A 15,580-nucleotide genomic window follows, 5' to 3' on the forward strand; every position below is an offset into this window, starting at 1 on the left:
CCTGCCCACCATCTGGGCCCATGGTCAGGGTCAGCCAGGACCCCTGTGGTCAAGGGCAGTGTCTACCATGATCCCCTGGGCCTCCAGCCTCAATAGCTCCACCCCTGCCATCCTCACCTTGGTCAGGTGAAGCTTCCCGCCAGAGCCTCTGGTACAGATGATCAGATGCTTAGAAAACAGGAAGCACTGCCGCTCACCCTCTTTCTTTAGGGACAGAGAACCCAGGCGACCCCGGGTGATCTTGCCCTTTTCGGACATGGGCACCTGGATGAGGGAACCTGTGGACAGAGGATAGAGACCCTGGGTGCGTCTCCCAGAATGACCCTCTACTCTGACCCGGCTCTGAGGTTGCACATGGGCTTGCGATGCCAGCGGCTGTGGCAGTGGGACAAGCCCGTCCTAGCTCTTGGTACAAACACACACCTTGGACACTCCCTCCAGGCCCTCCTTGGAGCTGGATGGTGGGGGTCGGGGGGTGGAGGATGAACAGAGAAGCTCCAAGCAGGACCCCTGGACCTCCCAGCTGGGGTCAGGGCCTTGGACATCAAAGGAATCCTAAAGGACACAGTCTGTAGAGTGAGAATGCAGGACCGGGTTGGGGTCCGGGTGTGGCAGGAGGCGAACAAGTGGGGAGCCGGCTCTGATCCATGGAGATTAACAAGATACCCTGGACGCCTGCTGCCTGAGCCACTGCAGGCATGACCAATCAATCTCAGCATGCTTCGCTGTAGAGCCCAGAGAGAGTTGCCCAATCCCCAACACAGTGCCCTAGGAAGCTACTACTTGGCAGGGCAGGTGCCTAGGATGACCTCATCTGCTGTCCTTACTCTGGACCCCCATCCCCAAACATGCACTCAGGCCTCCTTCCCCCACTGACTCCAGGAGCTTCTCACTGTCCCCAGGACTCAGGCATCCAAGGCCCTCAGTGGTTCAGCTTCAGCACATCTCCTCTCTTGACCTGTCTCCCCCCTTCTCTGCCCCAAACCTAGGTCAAGGTCAGTTTACCTCTGGCTCCCCGAATGCTGCTCACTCCTTGGCCTGGAAGCCCTCGCTTCAACCCATCACCCTGCAACCCTGCAAAACTGCTACTTCTCCTTCAAGACTCGACTCCGGTGCTGCCTCTTCGGGAAGTCCTCCCTGACTTTCCCCAGGAGGCTCTGGGCCACCACTCTGCCTCCTGGCCATGTCCATCGCTGCCTGGAATCCTTGCCTGTATCCTGACTCCTTCTTCCCTGCACAGTCAGCTTCTGGCAGGCAGGCCAGGGTCTATTCCCTGGGCATCCCTGGAGCCACGAGTTGACCGGGCATGAATGGGGCGGGATGCACAGTCGACTAAGTGATAAAGGGCCTGATGGGTCCCCCTGTCTGGTCCTCAGGTCCAGCCCACTCCCTGGGAAGGGAGGAACTGCTTTGACTCAGGATGATGGAGCAGATTCCTGGTCTGGGTGGGGGGGACACTGCCCACCCTAGGAGAGGTCGTTCTTGGGGCCACCTCCAGCTTGGGCACAGCACAGCTCAAGGGGAGCTGGGAGACAGTCTAAGCTGGCTCCAGGCTCAGCAGGTCCCAGGGTGGGCCTGGGGGAAGGACACAGGGCCACAGGCAGGGGCTCAGAGCAAACTCCAAGCTGAGGATCCTCAGGCTAAGGGCAGCAGAGCCCAGAGGCAGCTGCACAGGGCAGCAGGAGGTGTGGTAAGTTTCACCTTGTCAGAGACTCCCAGGACTAGAGAGAAGGCAGGCAGGAGATCCATCCTGCAGTGGAGTCACCGCTGGGGCACATGACCAGAAAGAAGCTGAGTTTCCCACAGGAGGTAGGATCTGAATGAGGTGACCTTAAAGGCATCGCAGCTCTAACATCCCTGAGTTGGAAGTCAGTTCTCTGGGCCACAGGGAACCTCTACAAGGCCCTCTCAACAAGGCTGTGCCTCTCAACATGGTCCTTGAGGCCCAAAGGTGAGGGAGATCCACTCACAAGAACCACTGCGATCACGGCCTCCCCCACGAGGCCAAGGATGCCGAGCAAAGGACAGAGAGGTGCACCCACGCAAGTCACTCTCGGATGCTGAAAATGCTGGTGATTCGTGGGCCGGTCGCAATCTGTCTCCATCCTCCGCCCCCTACTCTCTCCCCCCAAGTGAGGGAGAGGGAGGCAGTCCGTGTTTACTAGGACGTACAGTAGACAAACCAAGGCCATCTGGGAGGAATCATGTTTGCATCTGGAAACAGGGAAACTGTGAAAACCAATAATATCTGCATTTACATGTATAGATGCTGACACCTACATATAGCTGTCACACCCCCCCGGCGGTCCCGGAATACTCTGCCATCGCGCTGGCAGGTTTGGGCATGAGGCAGCCAAACCAAAGGGGGGGTGTCCCCAAGGCCCACCTGGCGGGGGGTCGGGGGGGGGGTGGGGCGCAGAGGCCATACCTTGTCTGACGAAGGTCTGGCTGGTGTCCAGGAGGATCTCACAGCCTTCGATGATCATGCGCTCAATGGCCAGGTTTTTTCGGATGTTCTCTGTTTCGCTTACTTCATCATGCATTATCCTGTGGGGACAGGAAAGGACAGTCAGAGACGGGCTGCCTCCATCCCCCAGACTAGACCTAGGAAGAAAGCCTGGCACCCAGGATTCCCAGATGGAGCTTGTGGCCATGAAGCGGGAGAGCGCGGACACCTAGGGAGTGCCCGCTGTGGGTGTGCACGTTACAGGCATGATCTGTTTATCCTCTGACAGTCCAAGGAGGCAGAGAAAGGAAATGGAGGCTGACAGCTGGGAAGCACGTCTGTCTGGTGTAGAAGTCTGAATCGGAGTTCCCTGCTGATGCAGGGGTTTAGGGATCTGGCATTGTCGCTGCTGTGGCTTGGGCTGCAGCTGTGGCGCAGGTTCGATCCCTGGCCTGGGAACTTCTGCATGCCCCACAGACATGGCCAAAAAAAAAAAAAGAAAAAAAAGTCTGAACACGCATGCACCCACATGTTCACTACAGCACTATTCACAATAGCCAAGACATGGAAACAACCCAAATGTCCATTGACAGATGACTGGATTAGGAAGATGTGGTATATACACAAATGGAATACTACTCAGCCATTAAAAAGAACAAACTAATGCCATTTGCAGCAACATGGATGGAACCAGTGACTCTCAAATTCAGTGAAGTAAGTCAGAAAGAGAAGGACAAATACAGTATACTATCACTTATATCTGGACTCTAATACACAGCACAAATGAACCTTTCCACAGAAAAGAAAATCATGGACATGGAGAATAGACTTGTGGTTGCCAAGGGGGAGAGGGAGGGAGTGGGATGGATTGGGAGATTGGGGCTAATAGATGCAAACTATTGCCTTTGCAATGGATTAGCAATGAGATCCTGCTGTATAGCACTGAGAATTATGTCTAGTCACTTATGACAGAGCATGATAATGGGAGAAAATAGAATGTATGTGTAACTGGGTTGCCATGCTGTACAGTAGAAAAAAAAGTTGTATTGGGGACATAACAATAAAAAATTTTTTTAAAAGTCTGAACAACATGGAAGAGGGAGAACAGGATTCGGAGGAGACATCCTTTGTTCATTATCTTGCCCCTCATCCCACTATTGGCCTTATTTCCATCCACAGAATAAGCACGTTCATTCCAGCCTCAGGGAAATTTCTCCTTGCTGTTTCTTCCCTCTGAACACTCTTTATATGGTTGTTTCCTTAATATTTGGGTTCTGGAATAGTTTGTTTATTTATTTTTAGTTTTGATTTTTATTTTTAAAGTAAGTTCTGCATGTTAAAAGCTTATTTTTAATTAACAAGTTTACAAGGCTTGTTTTTATTGAAATAGTTTATTTTTGAAGTGCCTGACAATCCGGCTGGCTCAGGAAAGAGTGACTTAGCTTTTCTTCCATAGGCTCTGGCACAACTGGCAGAGAAGCAGAACACAGCTTGCCCCTTCATCTGAGAACACAGACAACTCCTTCTGGTCCCTGTTCGGGCTGCTGTAACACCCGTTCTCTCCAGCAGGTGGCACTATTTAACTGCTTTGAAAAAACAGCGTTGGGCTGATTTATATGCATGCGGCTTACAAAGTTCTCCCACAGACATTATCCAATTTAAACCCTACAACAATGAGAGATGACACTTGGTGGAGCTGGGGCTGTGATGCGTGGAGTCAGCATGATGTTGAACAAATTACTCAACCCCTCTAATCCTCAGTTTCTGCATCTGCAGACTGCTGGGGTGTGGATGGAAAATAATGTATTTCAAGGGCTGTCCTCATGCCTCACATGGGGCAGGTGCTTGAATAAAGGATAGTGGTCACTGTTGCATAATCACGGCTGCAAAAGCGTTATGGCAAAAAAGCGGGTACATTGTAATCCTTTTTTTCCTGGTTACCAGATGAGGTCTTGGCCTTAGGAGCCTTGGCCCCCACCGCCCTCCCCCAGTAGTGCTCTTCTCAGAAGCCCAGGCTTTAGACTCTTCTAGAAAAGACACAGGACAGGGAGGCACCTTTCTGGCATATGTCGTTCTGTGGAAAGGGATTCCTGTTTGGAAGTGGCCAAAGACAACCAGAAGCCATCTCTCATCATGAGGGGGGGGATTTTGCTCAAGAGGCTAGATTTGCTAGAAAATAAAGGAGTGGTTCTAAGATCGCAAAAGTAGTTTTGCCGTGAGACATGTGTAAACCTCAGCTGCTCAGGGTAAGTGGCAGCCCCAGGCTGAGGTTTGAGGGGACCTATGTGGCACATGCAGAGCAGGGAGCTGGGGGATTCTGGGGAGGCAGCATGGGTTTCCAGGGACCACAGCTCCTGGGGTAACCAGAAGTGAGGACCTGGGTTATTAGGGAGCCCAGGAATTAGGGGTTCAGGGGACAAAGTGGGGAAAAGGCCGGGGTTAAGAGAAAGTCAGCCCCAAGTGGCACAGCGTTTCTGAGCAAAGCCAGAAAGGGGATGCTTATCTGCCTGCTTCCTGTCCAGCTGGAGCTTTGCTCAGACCCCAGGGGAGGGCGCAGGAGGAGGAAAGGCCACTGTCACACGATGAGAAAAAGCTCTTCTGTGCTGTTAGGGCTGGATTTGGGGCCAGGTGCAGGTGACCAGGTGGGACAAAGGAAGAGCCCTGATTCTGTCCGGTCCTTCCTCTGCCCCGCTGGGAGCCGTGGCCTCACTGGCTGCCCCTCATTGCCTTGGAAAGCTGTTTCGGGCTCTGAGTAGCCAGCAGGGCCCCGGGCAGGGCTGGATCCCATACCCTGCAGACCAGTCCTCCTTTGCAGCTCCTGGCAGCCCATCTCTGAGCACAAGGACCCTCCTCATCAACTGGCCTCCACGATGGAGACCCCAGGGCTTGGCCCTTGGTTCGTATCTCATTCCTGCCTAAACTTACTCCCTTGGTGATCTCCCTAGTCTGGTGACTTGAAATACCATCTCTGAGCTGACAGTCAGTCTCGCCTCTCTAAACTCTGGACTCAAACACCAACTCCCTTCTTGTCATCTCCACTGCCATTGTCCCTCTCAGGTTCAACATGTCCCCAGTAAAGTTCCAGCGAAGGGAGCAAGGCTTCCCCTCCACATCTGCCTGTCTGCAGGTTCTCCATCCTGCTTAAAGGCAATGCTATCCTTCTGGCTGCTCAGCCAAAATCTCCAGAATCACCCTTGACCCAATCCTCTCTCTCTGTCCCCGTATCTCATCCATCAGAAATTCCTGCAGGTACCGTCTTCAGAACACACCAGAGTCTGTACCTCCTCGTGACCAGGGCCACACCTGGTGTAGCCAAGTCACCTGATGCCTGGGGCGTTGGCAGTGCCTCCTGCCGGTCCCTCTGCTCCTGCCCGTGAGGAAGAAGTTCCCTGGGTTTGGGGGACTGAAGTGTGGCGGGGGAGGCTGTGGCCTCTGACATTGGACCAGCCATGGCCTGTCCACCGACTGACACTGCCTGCTGGACCCCCTGGGGCTCCTAAAGCCACAGGTTTTGACATAGCAACACTGGAAACCAAGGAAATGGGCAGAGAGTGCCTGGGCAGATCTATCCTGGGAGATGGGCCCATTGAGTGTCCAGTGCCCTTCCCTGGACCCCATCTGTGCCAGGGACAGCACAGCACCCAAGGCATCTCACCCGGTACCCACTTGGGCTTGAGCTGTAAGCCCCTCAGGCTGCTCCTGGGGACCGTGATTCCAGGTGAACGGGCTGTGGGACCCCATCCCTCAGAATCCCAACCAGAACACAAGCCTTTACCGTAATTTGAGGCTGAGCAAACTCCGGCGTGGGGGGGGACACACCCTTATCCTGGGCCTGGCGTGGGGCACCCAAAGCCAGCTCACCTGGACAGTTCCTCCAGTTTGGACTTGGCGTAGTCCAGGCTGTTGCGCTCCACATGCTCATGAGGGGTGTGGGCCAGGAGCTCGTGCAGCGTCAGGATGTACCTGGGGATCTGCAGCGGGGAGAGACAGGGGCCACGGACAGAGGCAGGAGTGAAGGACAGAGAGAGAGACAGGCAGAGAGAGACAGTGATGAAGCAAGAAAGAGGCCCAGAGACAGAGCAGGGGGTGTGTGGGGAGAGAGAGAGGGGTGGGGAGGGCAGAAAATGAGGCTCTCAGCTCCGGGCTTCCGGAAGGACACCCACTGCTCATCTGAACAGACTCTTGGAGGTTCTCAGTCCTGGGTCTTGTCTAGAATGAGCGCTTAGAGCTTGAGGTTCTGCCCAGCAAGAGGCAGAGCTGGGATTTGGACTCCGGATCCACCAGCCAGAGTTGAGGGCTAGCTTTAACCCCATTTTCCAGGCAGGGCCATGGTCCTCATCATCGTGGCACCCCTGGGTCTTGTGTGCCTAGCACCTGCTCACCCACAGCGCCCCCGCCCCGTCCCCGCCCCGGGCATGCGCCCTGGCAGTCGGAGCCCGGCGCCACCTGGAACATGGGGTAGGTGAGGAAGGTCTCCAGCGTCCTCTCCTCGCAGTCGGGCTTGGCCTCGTAGTGCTTCAGCAGCTTGTCAAAGTCGCGGTTCTGTTTGCAGTGGGCAAGGATCTGCAGGCTGTACTGGTGGTTGCGGACAAACTCCTGGTAGATGTTGAGCATGGGCAGCAGGATGTCGAACAGGTCGGCTGGAAGGAGGCGGGGCTCAGCAGACGGCGGGGGCGGGGCCAGCCTCAAAGCCCCGCCCCAGAGAGACCCCTGCCTTTGGAACCCAGTCTGACATTACTGCCGTCTCTTGGGGCAGATGAGGTGGCCCCAAGCACTGGGACCACATCAGGATCACAAATCACTGAGATGGGGACCCTGTCTAGTCTGACGCCTGTATACTGGAGGGTCAGAGAGAGGCGGTGAAGAGGATACTGTGGGGTGCCCCCTGGACCTCCTCCAGGACCCAGGCCCTTGTCCCACAGCTGCCATCAGTGCTGGTGACTCCAGCTGGGTCCTCCCAGGCCAGGAACTGCTCTCAGCTGGAGGAAGCTGCCTTGCACAAGCTGGGCCCAATGATGGGTCCAGGTGGGGGTGTAAGGGCCAGCCCCTGCCTCAATGGGGGACATCCCAGAGGGCCACCTCAGGCCCAGGGCTTCCAGCCAAATGGCTGAGGCCTCCGTGGTAACTGCATTGCAGTCCACTCCCCCGCAACCCCGGTGCCCTGGCTCTGCCACGCTGTTTTGCCGAGGGCTCCCCCAGAGGCCTCCCTCCCAGTGTCCCATCTGTGACTGTGATCCCCTGAGGTCACAAGGTGAGTCAGTGGCTGGCCTGGAACCGGGTTTCCTGACTCCCCCATTCCAGGGCTTTCTGCCACGTGTCATGCCCTCCTGTGTCTCTGTCCCTTCACCTGTTCATCCTTTTGTCCATCTGTTCCCGTCTTTCTAGACCTCTCAGGATCTGCAGCCCTGGCTCAGTGAAGTGGATTCTCTGCTGGCCTATGTCTCAGCTCCTGGACATCTAATATCCTGCCTTTCCAGCTCCCGAGAGCCCGAACCTGCCCTTCAGTACTTGCAGGGATGGGATGGACCCATTGAAGCCTCTGCTTACAAACCCCAGGAAAAAAGAAAGACAGGTTTTCCTTGTGAACTCTAAGTGGGAGCTCTCATATAGGGGATCTAATTGCCCAATGGACAGCATTGTCAACAGAGTGACTGTTTTTCCAGGGCTGCTTCTTGATTTTATCCTGGAGAAAATGGGGGTTTCTGACTTGAGAAAAATCAAAATAGCCCTGCTCCCCCTGGAAGCCTCCTGGCCCATGGGCAGGGAGTCCCCACAGCCTCAGCTGTCCCTTCACCTCCCTGAGCCTGATCCCGCAACTCCATAGAAGAAGTGACACCAACACTCACCTTGCCCTATGGAATTAAGTGAAAAGAAGATGATACCTAGTGTGGGAGGTACCCCGGACATCACTCATGGAGGTGAGGGCTTGGAGAGCGACAAGGCAAGTTGTCTGGAGCTGGAGTTTATGCCCATTGTTTCAGTAGTTCTACTTTTGGACACCTATCTCAGGGAAACGCTCTCCAATTTGGAGACCACGCCATGTGCAGAGGTGGTTATTTCTAATAGCAAAAAAGTGGAATAAGTTTAAGAGCCAACAAAGGGCAATGGTGGCAGGATCACGGGGCACTGGAGCATTATGCAGCCATCAAAAAGCACACTTTCAGCTTGAGAAAACACTTAGGCAATAATGTTAAGTAAAAAAAAAACACAGCAAGATTCAGATTCTATATTCAGCATGTTTGCAATTATGTAAAATGGGAAAAAAAAACCCTGAGATCTACGCATAGAAAAAAAATTGGAAGGAAACAAATCTGAGTGTTTACAGTAGTTATCTTTGGGAAGCAGAACGATGGTTGGTATTTTTAAACCTCTCCTACTTTTCTGGATTCTCGAAATTTCTCAAATGGGTACATATATACATTATTTTTAAAAGGGAAAAGCAGATAAGCAACTAAAAATACATCACTTCCTCCTAGAAACATAGATTTTGCCAACTTCTCTTTCCTCTTCTGCTCCCTCCGAGGGGTCCTGTGAGTTTTTAAGGGGCCACGCTGTCACACTCTGGAAGGACAAATGGGCTGCCAGCCAGGAGGGGTGGCCCCTGCAGAGGGACTTCTCAAGTGGGGCTGGGGACCTCTGCCAGGACTGCTACTCACCCAGGACCAGAGTGGGCCAGCTGGAGATGCGGGCCTTCAGGCCTTGGTAAAAGATCTGGTGCAAAAACATGATGGTCTCACTGAAAGAGAAAGCACAGCCTAAGCTCTGGCGAGGGAGGTCCTGTCCCTCCAGGTGTCCCTTCCCCAGGTCCAGGGGAGCTGAGGGCCCCATGGGAGGACTAGAGCAGCAAGCCTTCTCAGGTGAGACCAGGCATGCAGATCTCATCAGTGGGAAGGACTATAAAATTTGTGGGGCCCAATGCAAAAGGAATCCGCGGACCCCTTGCTAACAAATGATTAAAAATTTCAGGATGGTGGAGTTCCCATCGTGGCTCAGTGGTTAATGAACCTGACTGGTGTGCATGAGGATGCAAGTTCGATCCCTGGCCTCGCTCAGTGGGTTAAGGACCCGGTGTTGCTGTGGCTGTGGTGTAGGCCGGCGGCTACAGCTCCGATTTGACCTCTGGCCTGGGAGCCTCCATATGCCCTGGGTGTGGCCCTAAAAAGACAAAAAAAAGAGAAAAAAAAAAAAAGAATTGCAGGATGGTGACAGCACAGGCTCTGCTAAGCATGCAGTCAAAGGCCGGTGGCAGAGGCGGGCTGCCAGCCTCCTTGCCCCCTCAAGTCCTCACCAGCGGGGAGTGCCTTGAGGTGTCCTGGAGGAACTCAGGACTCTGGAGAACATTCCAGAGGAAAAACCACTGATGATGTGAGAAGAGGTAGGGTTTGAGACCCACACAGAATGGGGCTCCACTCTGCCTCTTCTCCCTGTCCAGCTCTGTGACCTTGAGCAAGATGCTTGACATCTCTGAACCACAGGTCCTTCTGTGTAAGACATGGAGGTGAAATGAGGTATCTGCTGAAAGTATTATGTGTCCACTGGTGTATAGTAGATACTCGGCAAATGCTAGCTCTCCATCATCCCTTTTTTGGGGGAAAGGGTAGAAAAACAAGATAAGGAATTCCTGTTGTGACTCAGCAGGTTCAGGACCAATGTTGTCTCTGTGAGGATGTGGCTTCAATCCCTGGCCTGGATCAGGGGGCTAAGGATCCGGTGTTGCCATGGCTGTGGCTGTGGCCTCAGCTGCAGCTCTGCCATCTGTTGGGGCAGGGGGTGGTGGGGGAAGGAAACTCAGAGTCTCTGGAGTGCTGCTTTGGCGCATACATTCTCACTGGGTCCTGCTGCACCCGGCCTCACTGCTCCCCAAGCAACTCGCCCCAGACCAGGTGTGAACAGAGAGAGAGAGAGAGGCCAGCTTCTGCTGCTTCCTACAGCAGGCCCTTCTCCCTGCCCTCCCAGCAGTTTCTGCCCCACTCCTGTGCCCCTGCCCATCACCTGGGCTCCTATACCTTGGAGACCCCTAGCCTGGGAACCTCCATATGCTGCAGGTACAGCTCTAAAAAAAAGCAAAGAAAAAAAAAAGTACTATAAACTGGGCAAATTTCACTTGTAATCTTATTACTCAGAAACTACCACTGTTACCCATCTAGTAAGAAAAAATGATCTCATTTTGACTTGATTTGCTTAAAAAAATTATTGTTTGTGGGTTGGTTGAACATTTTTCCTTTGTACTGGCTGCCTGAATTTCTTCTTTGGGGAACTGTCAACTCATGTCCACTTACTATTTTCTCTTTTATTAGTTTTATTTATTTTAATTTTTAAAATGTTTTGATTTATTTATATGATCTAGTGAATTTCTTATTCTGCAAAATTCTTTTTTTCATTGAGTTTTATAATTTTGGACCTGTCCACATTAATTCATTTAGCTATGCATTGTTCCTTAATTTTGTTGGTGCTAAAGACCTATGTGAATTTGAATACATTGTGTCTGATCCCCAAACCACAGACTGGGATTTGATCGCTGCCAATGAATAAGTCTAAGTACAGAGGCGGCATTCTCTGAACTGGAGGCAGGTACCAATGATTCCACACAAAGTGGCATGAGATCATTTGAGCTTCTTTTATTAATTTCAAACGACACTCTACATTAGGCATACCATCTAACATATACACTGCAGACAGTTTTCTCAGCTATTTGCCTGCCAATTTTGTGTCTGGTGTTTTTTGAAGCTTTTCCATCACACCCTATGAAATGGCACTGTTTTCATTCTGTTCCCCCCGCCCCACCCCGGACATCATGCCTTTTCCCACTCTTAGACTGCCTATATATATTTTTTATTATCTCATTTTTATTTATAAATACTTAACGAGTTTACTTTGGAGTAGAATTGAATAAAGAATATAAATGAAATCCTTCCTTCAGTTTGGTTAGCCAATTGCCCAATTTTATTTATCAACTACTCCAGCTATCTATGTTGTTAATACATACAAATAGATAACTAACAAGGACCTACTGCATAGTGCAGGGCGGTCTAGTCAATGTTCTGTAATAACCTATCTAGGAAAAAAGAATGGATCTGTGTCTCTGTATGGCTGATTCACTGTGCTGTCCACCTGAAAGGAACACAGCATTGTAAATCAACTATACTCCAACAAAATTAAAAAAAAAAAATACTCCAGCTATTTTTACTGCTTTGCTAGGCTGCCTTTTATTGTTACTAAATTTTTTTTTTTTTGGTCTTTTTGTCTTTTCTAGGGCTGCATTCGCGGCATATGGAGGTTCCCAGCCTAGGGGTCTAATCAGAGCTGTAGCCACCAGCCTACACCACAGCCACAGCAACTCGGGATCCGAGCCACATCTGCGACCCACACCACAGCCCTCGACAACACCGGATCCTTAACCCACTGAACAAGGCCAGGGATCAAACCTGCAACCTCATGATTCCTAGTCGGATTTGTTTCTGGGAACTCCCTATTGTTACTAAATTCGCATACACACCCAACTCTGCTTCTGGACTTTCTATTTTACTTTAATTATCTATTGGCTTATTCTGGCAATGGTCTTCATTACTTTTAATAGATTTATAAACATTTATAATATATGTTAATTAGTATAGGAAACATCTCTTTCATTGTCCTTTTTTTCAGAACATTATTATCTATTTACATGTATTTATTCCTTCAGTGGAACTTTAAAATCACTTTGCTAGGCTGCACTTTGATTGGAATTATATTAAATTTATAGCATGTTCTGGGTGAAAATGACATGGAATCTTGCCATACAGAATACTGGCCCACTTCTTTTTTTATACAGCCTGCAAACTTAGAAGGATTTTTATATTTTAAATGGTTGAAAAAAATGAGAATATTTTATGATATGTAAACATTATATGAGATTCCCATTTTAGTGTCCATAAATAAAGGTTTATGGGAACCTAGCCACACCCATTCATTTATATTTTAGTTTTGACAGAGACCCTCTGGTCCACAAGGTCTAAAGTATTTACTATCTGGGAGTTCCCATTGTGGCTCAGCGGTAACGAACCTGACTAGTATCCATGAGGATGTGGGTTTGATCCTTGGCCTCACTCAGTGGGTTAGGGATCCAGTGTTGCTGTGGTTTAGGTCCCAGACACAGCTCAGATCTGGTGCTGCTGTGGCTGTGGCATAGGCCAGCAGCTGCAGCTCCAATTCGACCCCTAGCCTGGGAATCTCCATGTGCTGAGGGTGCAGCCCTAAAAAGATTAAATAAATAAATAAATAAATAAAATATTTATTATTTGGCCCTTGACAGAAGTTTGCTGATCCCTACTATATGTGGATGTTGTCCCTGAATTTTGCAGTGCACAGCCGGTGCAACTGTATTTTTTTTTTTTTTTGGTCTTTTTGCTATTTCTTTGGGCCGCTTCCGCGGCATATGGAGGTTCCCAGGCTAGGGGTCTAATCAGAGCTGTAGCCGCTGGCCTACACCAGAGCCACAGCAATGCGGGATCTGAGCCGTGTCTGCAACCTACACCACAGCTCACGGCAACGCCGGATCCTTAACCCACTGAGCAAGGGCAGGGATTGAACCCGCAACCTCATGGTTCCTGGTCGGATTCGTTAACCACTGAGCCACAACGGGAACTCCGGTGCAACTGTATTCTATGGCCCTGTTCCTCCCCACAACACATTTATAGTCCAGCAGGGGACCTAGACCCCAAAGAAATCATTGTTTCTGTATGATGAAGGCTACAAAAAGGGACAGCATGGGGGCCCTGGGAACATGTAATCAGAAACATAAGCCAGCTGTGACAAGGGGTGTGTGGGAGGAGGTCAGGGACATGTCATCCAAGGAAAGACATGAAGAAAAAGTAGGAGATGGCTGTCAGAAGGAAAGTAGAAAGGACAGTTGGGTGGGAAGAATGTTCTAGGGAGAAGAAGTGACCTGTCTGCTTAGGAAATGCTCATGTTGCCTGGTTCCCTCCATGAGCCCAAAAAGGAGTGTGACTTGCCCAAAGCCAAGACAGATAGACAGGGCTCAGCCAGCAAAGGGCAGAACCAGAACCTCGTCAGTCCTGCCTCACCCTCTGCCTGTCTCTCCTCACTCCCCAGCCCATGCAGACATGACGAACTGATGGCAGCATGCTTCCCAACTGAGGAGCCTCCTCATCCTTCTCAACCCAGGACTCCAGGCAGCCACTGCCAATCAATCAGAGCCGGCATCAAGATGTGAACCATCTGCCACCTGGGCGGGATGCCTCTCATCACAGCGCGATGCCTGTGGTTCCCAGCACATGTCGTGGGCATGGCTTTTATTCAAGGGAAATAGTCCACGTCTACACACTCCTTATCTTGGGTAAACAAAACCTGCTGCAGATGTTTCGTTCAAAGATCTTTCTTCTCGCTCTATTTGAGAAGCACACAATCCACCCCCTCCCCAGCTCTGCAACATCCTCCGAGAATCTGCCAACCTGGAGAGAGGCCTCCCTCTTCTTAAGGATTTCTTTTAATGAGCTCCAGCAAATGAAATCACCAGATTAGCCTCAGGTTTCTGATGTGGCTGTGTATTTCAGCCTCAAAGCAAATCTAAGGGAAAGCGACGTGCAGAAATGCCTTCTAACGAGGGGGCTGGCAGTCTCTGGCCTTGGCTTGTGATACACAGACCTCTGCACTGTGGGAGGAGCGGGGAGACCCAGGAGGTTCATGTCCTGGGTCCTGCCTCCACAGCACTGACACTGTAAGAGGGAAGGCTGGGCTCACATACAATGGGAAGTTCTCTAATGGTGCAGGAGTGGGAGGGAGCCCACCTGCCAAGAGCTGTGCCGTAATGGCCCACACTCTGGAAGCCAGGATGGGGGGACAGTGGAGAATGGCCCATTACCTGGGTTAAAATCACAACCCACCTGAACCCTGAGCACATGCTGTCACCTCTCTAAGCTCCAAGCTCTGCTGCCAGCTTCATGGAGCATCTCTGAGGATTGGAAATAACACAGGCCAAGTGCTTAGAGAGAGCCTGGCACAAAGCAGGCCCCACAAGGCACTATCCTAATGTGGCGAGTGTACTCCAAAACATTCAGCCATGCAAAGCGCTGTGTGGGGTTGCTATAAGGTTAATGAGGAAGAACTTCAGCTGTTCTTTGTGCTCACAAAAAACAGAGCAGTGAAGACAGCGAAGCTTATACTGTCTTACATACCTAGTGGATCATATAGTGAAGTGTGAATGACTATAACACAATCATTTTCTAGTTTTTTCCTACCCTACCATGCACCACAGGGAAAGGTAAGAATTCCAGCTCACTTCCAAAGGAGAACAGGGGCTAGGGTGGAGGAGAAAAGCCAGTCACATCAGATCTGCATCCATTGATATGATCACTGGTTTTTTTAATACAGTAAGAAGATATAGTAAAACATATTTGATGAGTTTTCGATATTGAACCAACCTTGCATTCCTAGGGTAAGTTCTACTTGGTCATGATGTATTATCCTTTTTATATATTTCTAGATTCAATTTGATAATATTTTGCATCTATGGTCATGAATGATATTGGTCTGTAGTTTCCTTTTCTCACAATGATTTTTTCTGGTTTTGGTATTAGAGTAAGGCTGGTCTCATAGAATGAATTGGGAAGTGTTTCCTCCACATTAGATTTGAATTCAGTTTCTCACAGGATGCATCACAGTGAAGCTTTACTGTGGTGATAACGTCTAACTCTTATGAGCCCTGGGAGCTATGCTGGGCTCTGTGCTAGATGCTTTACATGGGCTTTCATTTGCTCCTCCAACACCTAGAAGAGGCGGGTCCCAATCCTAGGTCAGTGTTTCCAATGACAGCTGGATTCCATCTTCTGGAGGCCTTAAGGATTGATCAGGATTGCTATCTTGACCAGGATCAATGGACTGCTAAGTTGGGCAATGGCCAACGTTAGGTCCAACATAGAAAAGGAGAAATAAGACTCACAGAGGCCTGGAGGGCCAACCAGTATAGGAGGGGACTTTCCTCCTGTTTATTCTTAGTTAAAGGCATCTAACCTGATCCAGGCAGTTGGTAAAAGATAAAAATATAAAATCATGTTGTGATTTTTTTTTCAAACAACTTTTGAACACAGTCTATGAGTTTGTGTGAATACTCTTTTTTTTTTTTTTTTTTGGCTCCAC

The 15,580-nt window shown here is 50.5% G+C and overlaps 1 protein-coding gene across 3 annotated transcripts in view; it reads right to left on the reverse strand.

Annotated features, from left to right (window-relative positions):
* Positions 1 to 15,580, reverse strand: part of RASGRF1 (Ras protein specific guanine nucleotide releasing factor 1) — a 125,335-nt gene that overhangs the window by 56,703 nt on the left and 53,052 nt on the right. For all 3 annotated transcript variants that reach the window (XM_003128446.6, XM_013988986.2, XM_021098844.1), the window contains exons 6-10: positions 9,103 to 9,182; positions 6,893 to 7,086; positions 6,308 to 6,417; positions 2,429 to 2,547; positions 118 to 278 (exon numbers count right to left, since the gene is read on the reverse strand). In XM_003128446.6, the coding sequence (XP_003128494.3) occupies positions 118 to 278; positions 2,429 to 2,547; positions 6,308 to 6,417; positions 6,893 to 7,086; positions 9,103 to 9,182 (664 nt within the window). The remainder of the gene's footprint in view (positions 1 to 117; positions 279 to 2,428; positions 2,548 to 6,307; positions 6,418 to 6,892; positions 7,087 to 9,102; positions 9,183 to 15,580) is intronic.

The sequence above is a fragment of the Sus scrofa genome, chromosome 7 (assembly GCF_000003025.6).
Source record: "Sus scrofa isolate TJ Tabasco breed Duroc chromosome 7, Sscrofa11.1, whole genome shotgun sequence".
NCBI classification, from domain to species: Eukaryota; Metazoa; Chordata; class Mammalia; order Artiodactyla; family Suidae; genus Sus; species Sus scrofa.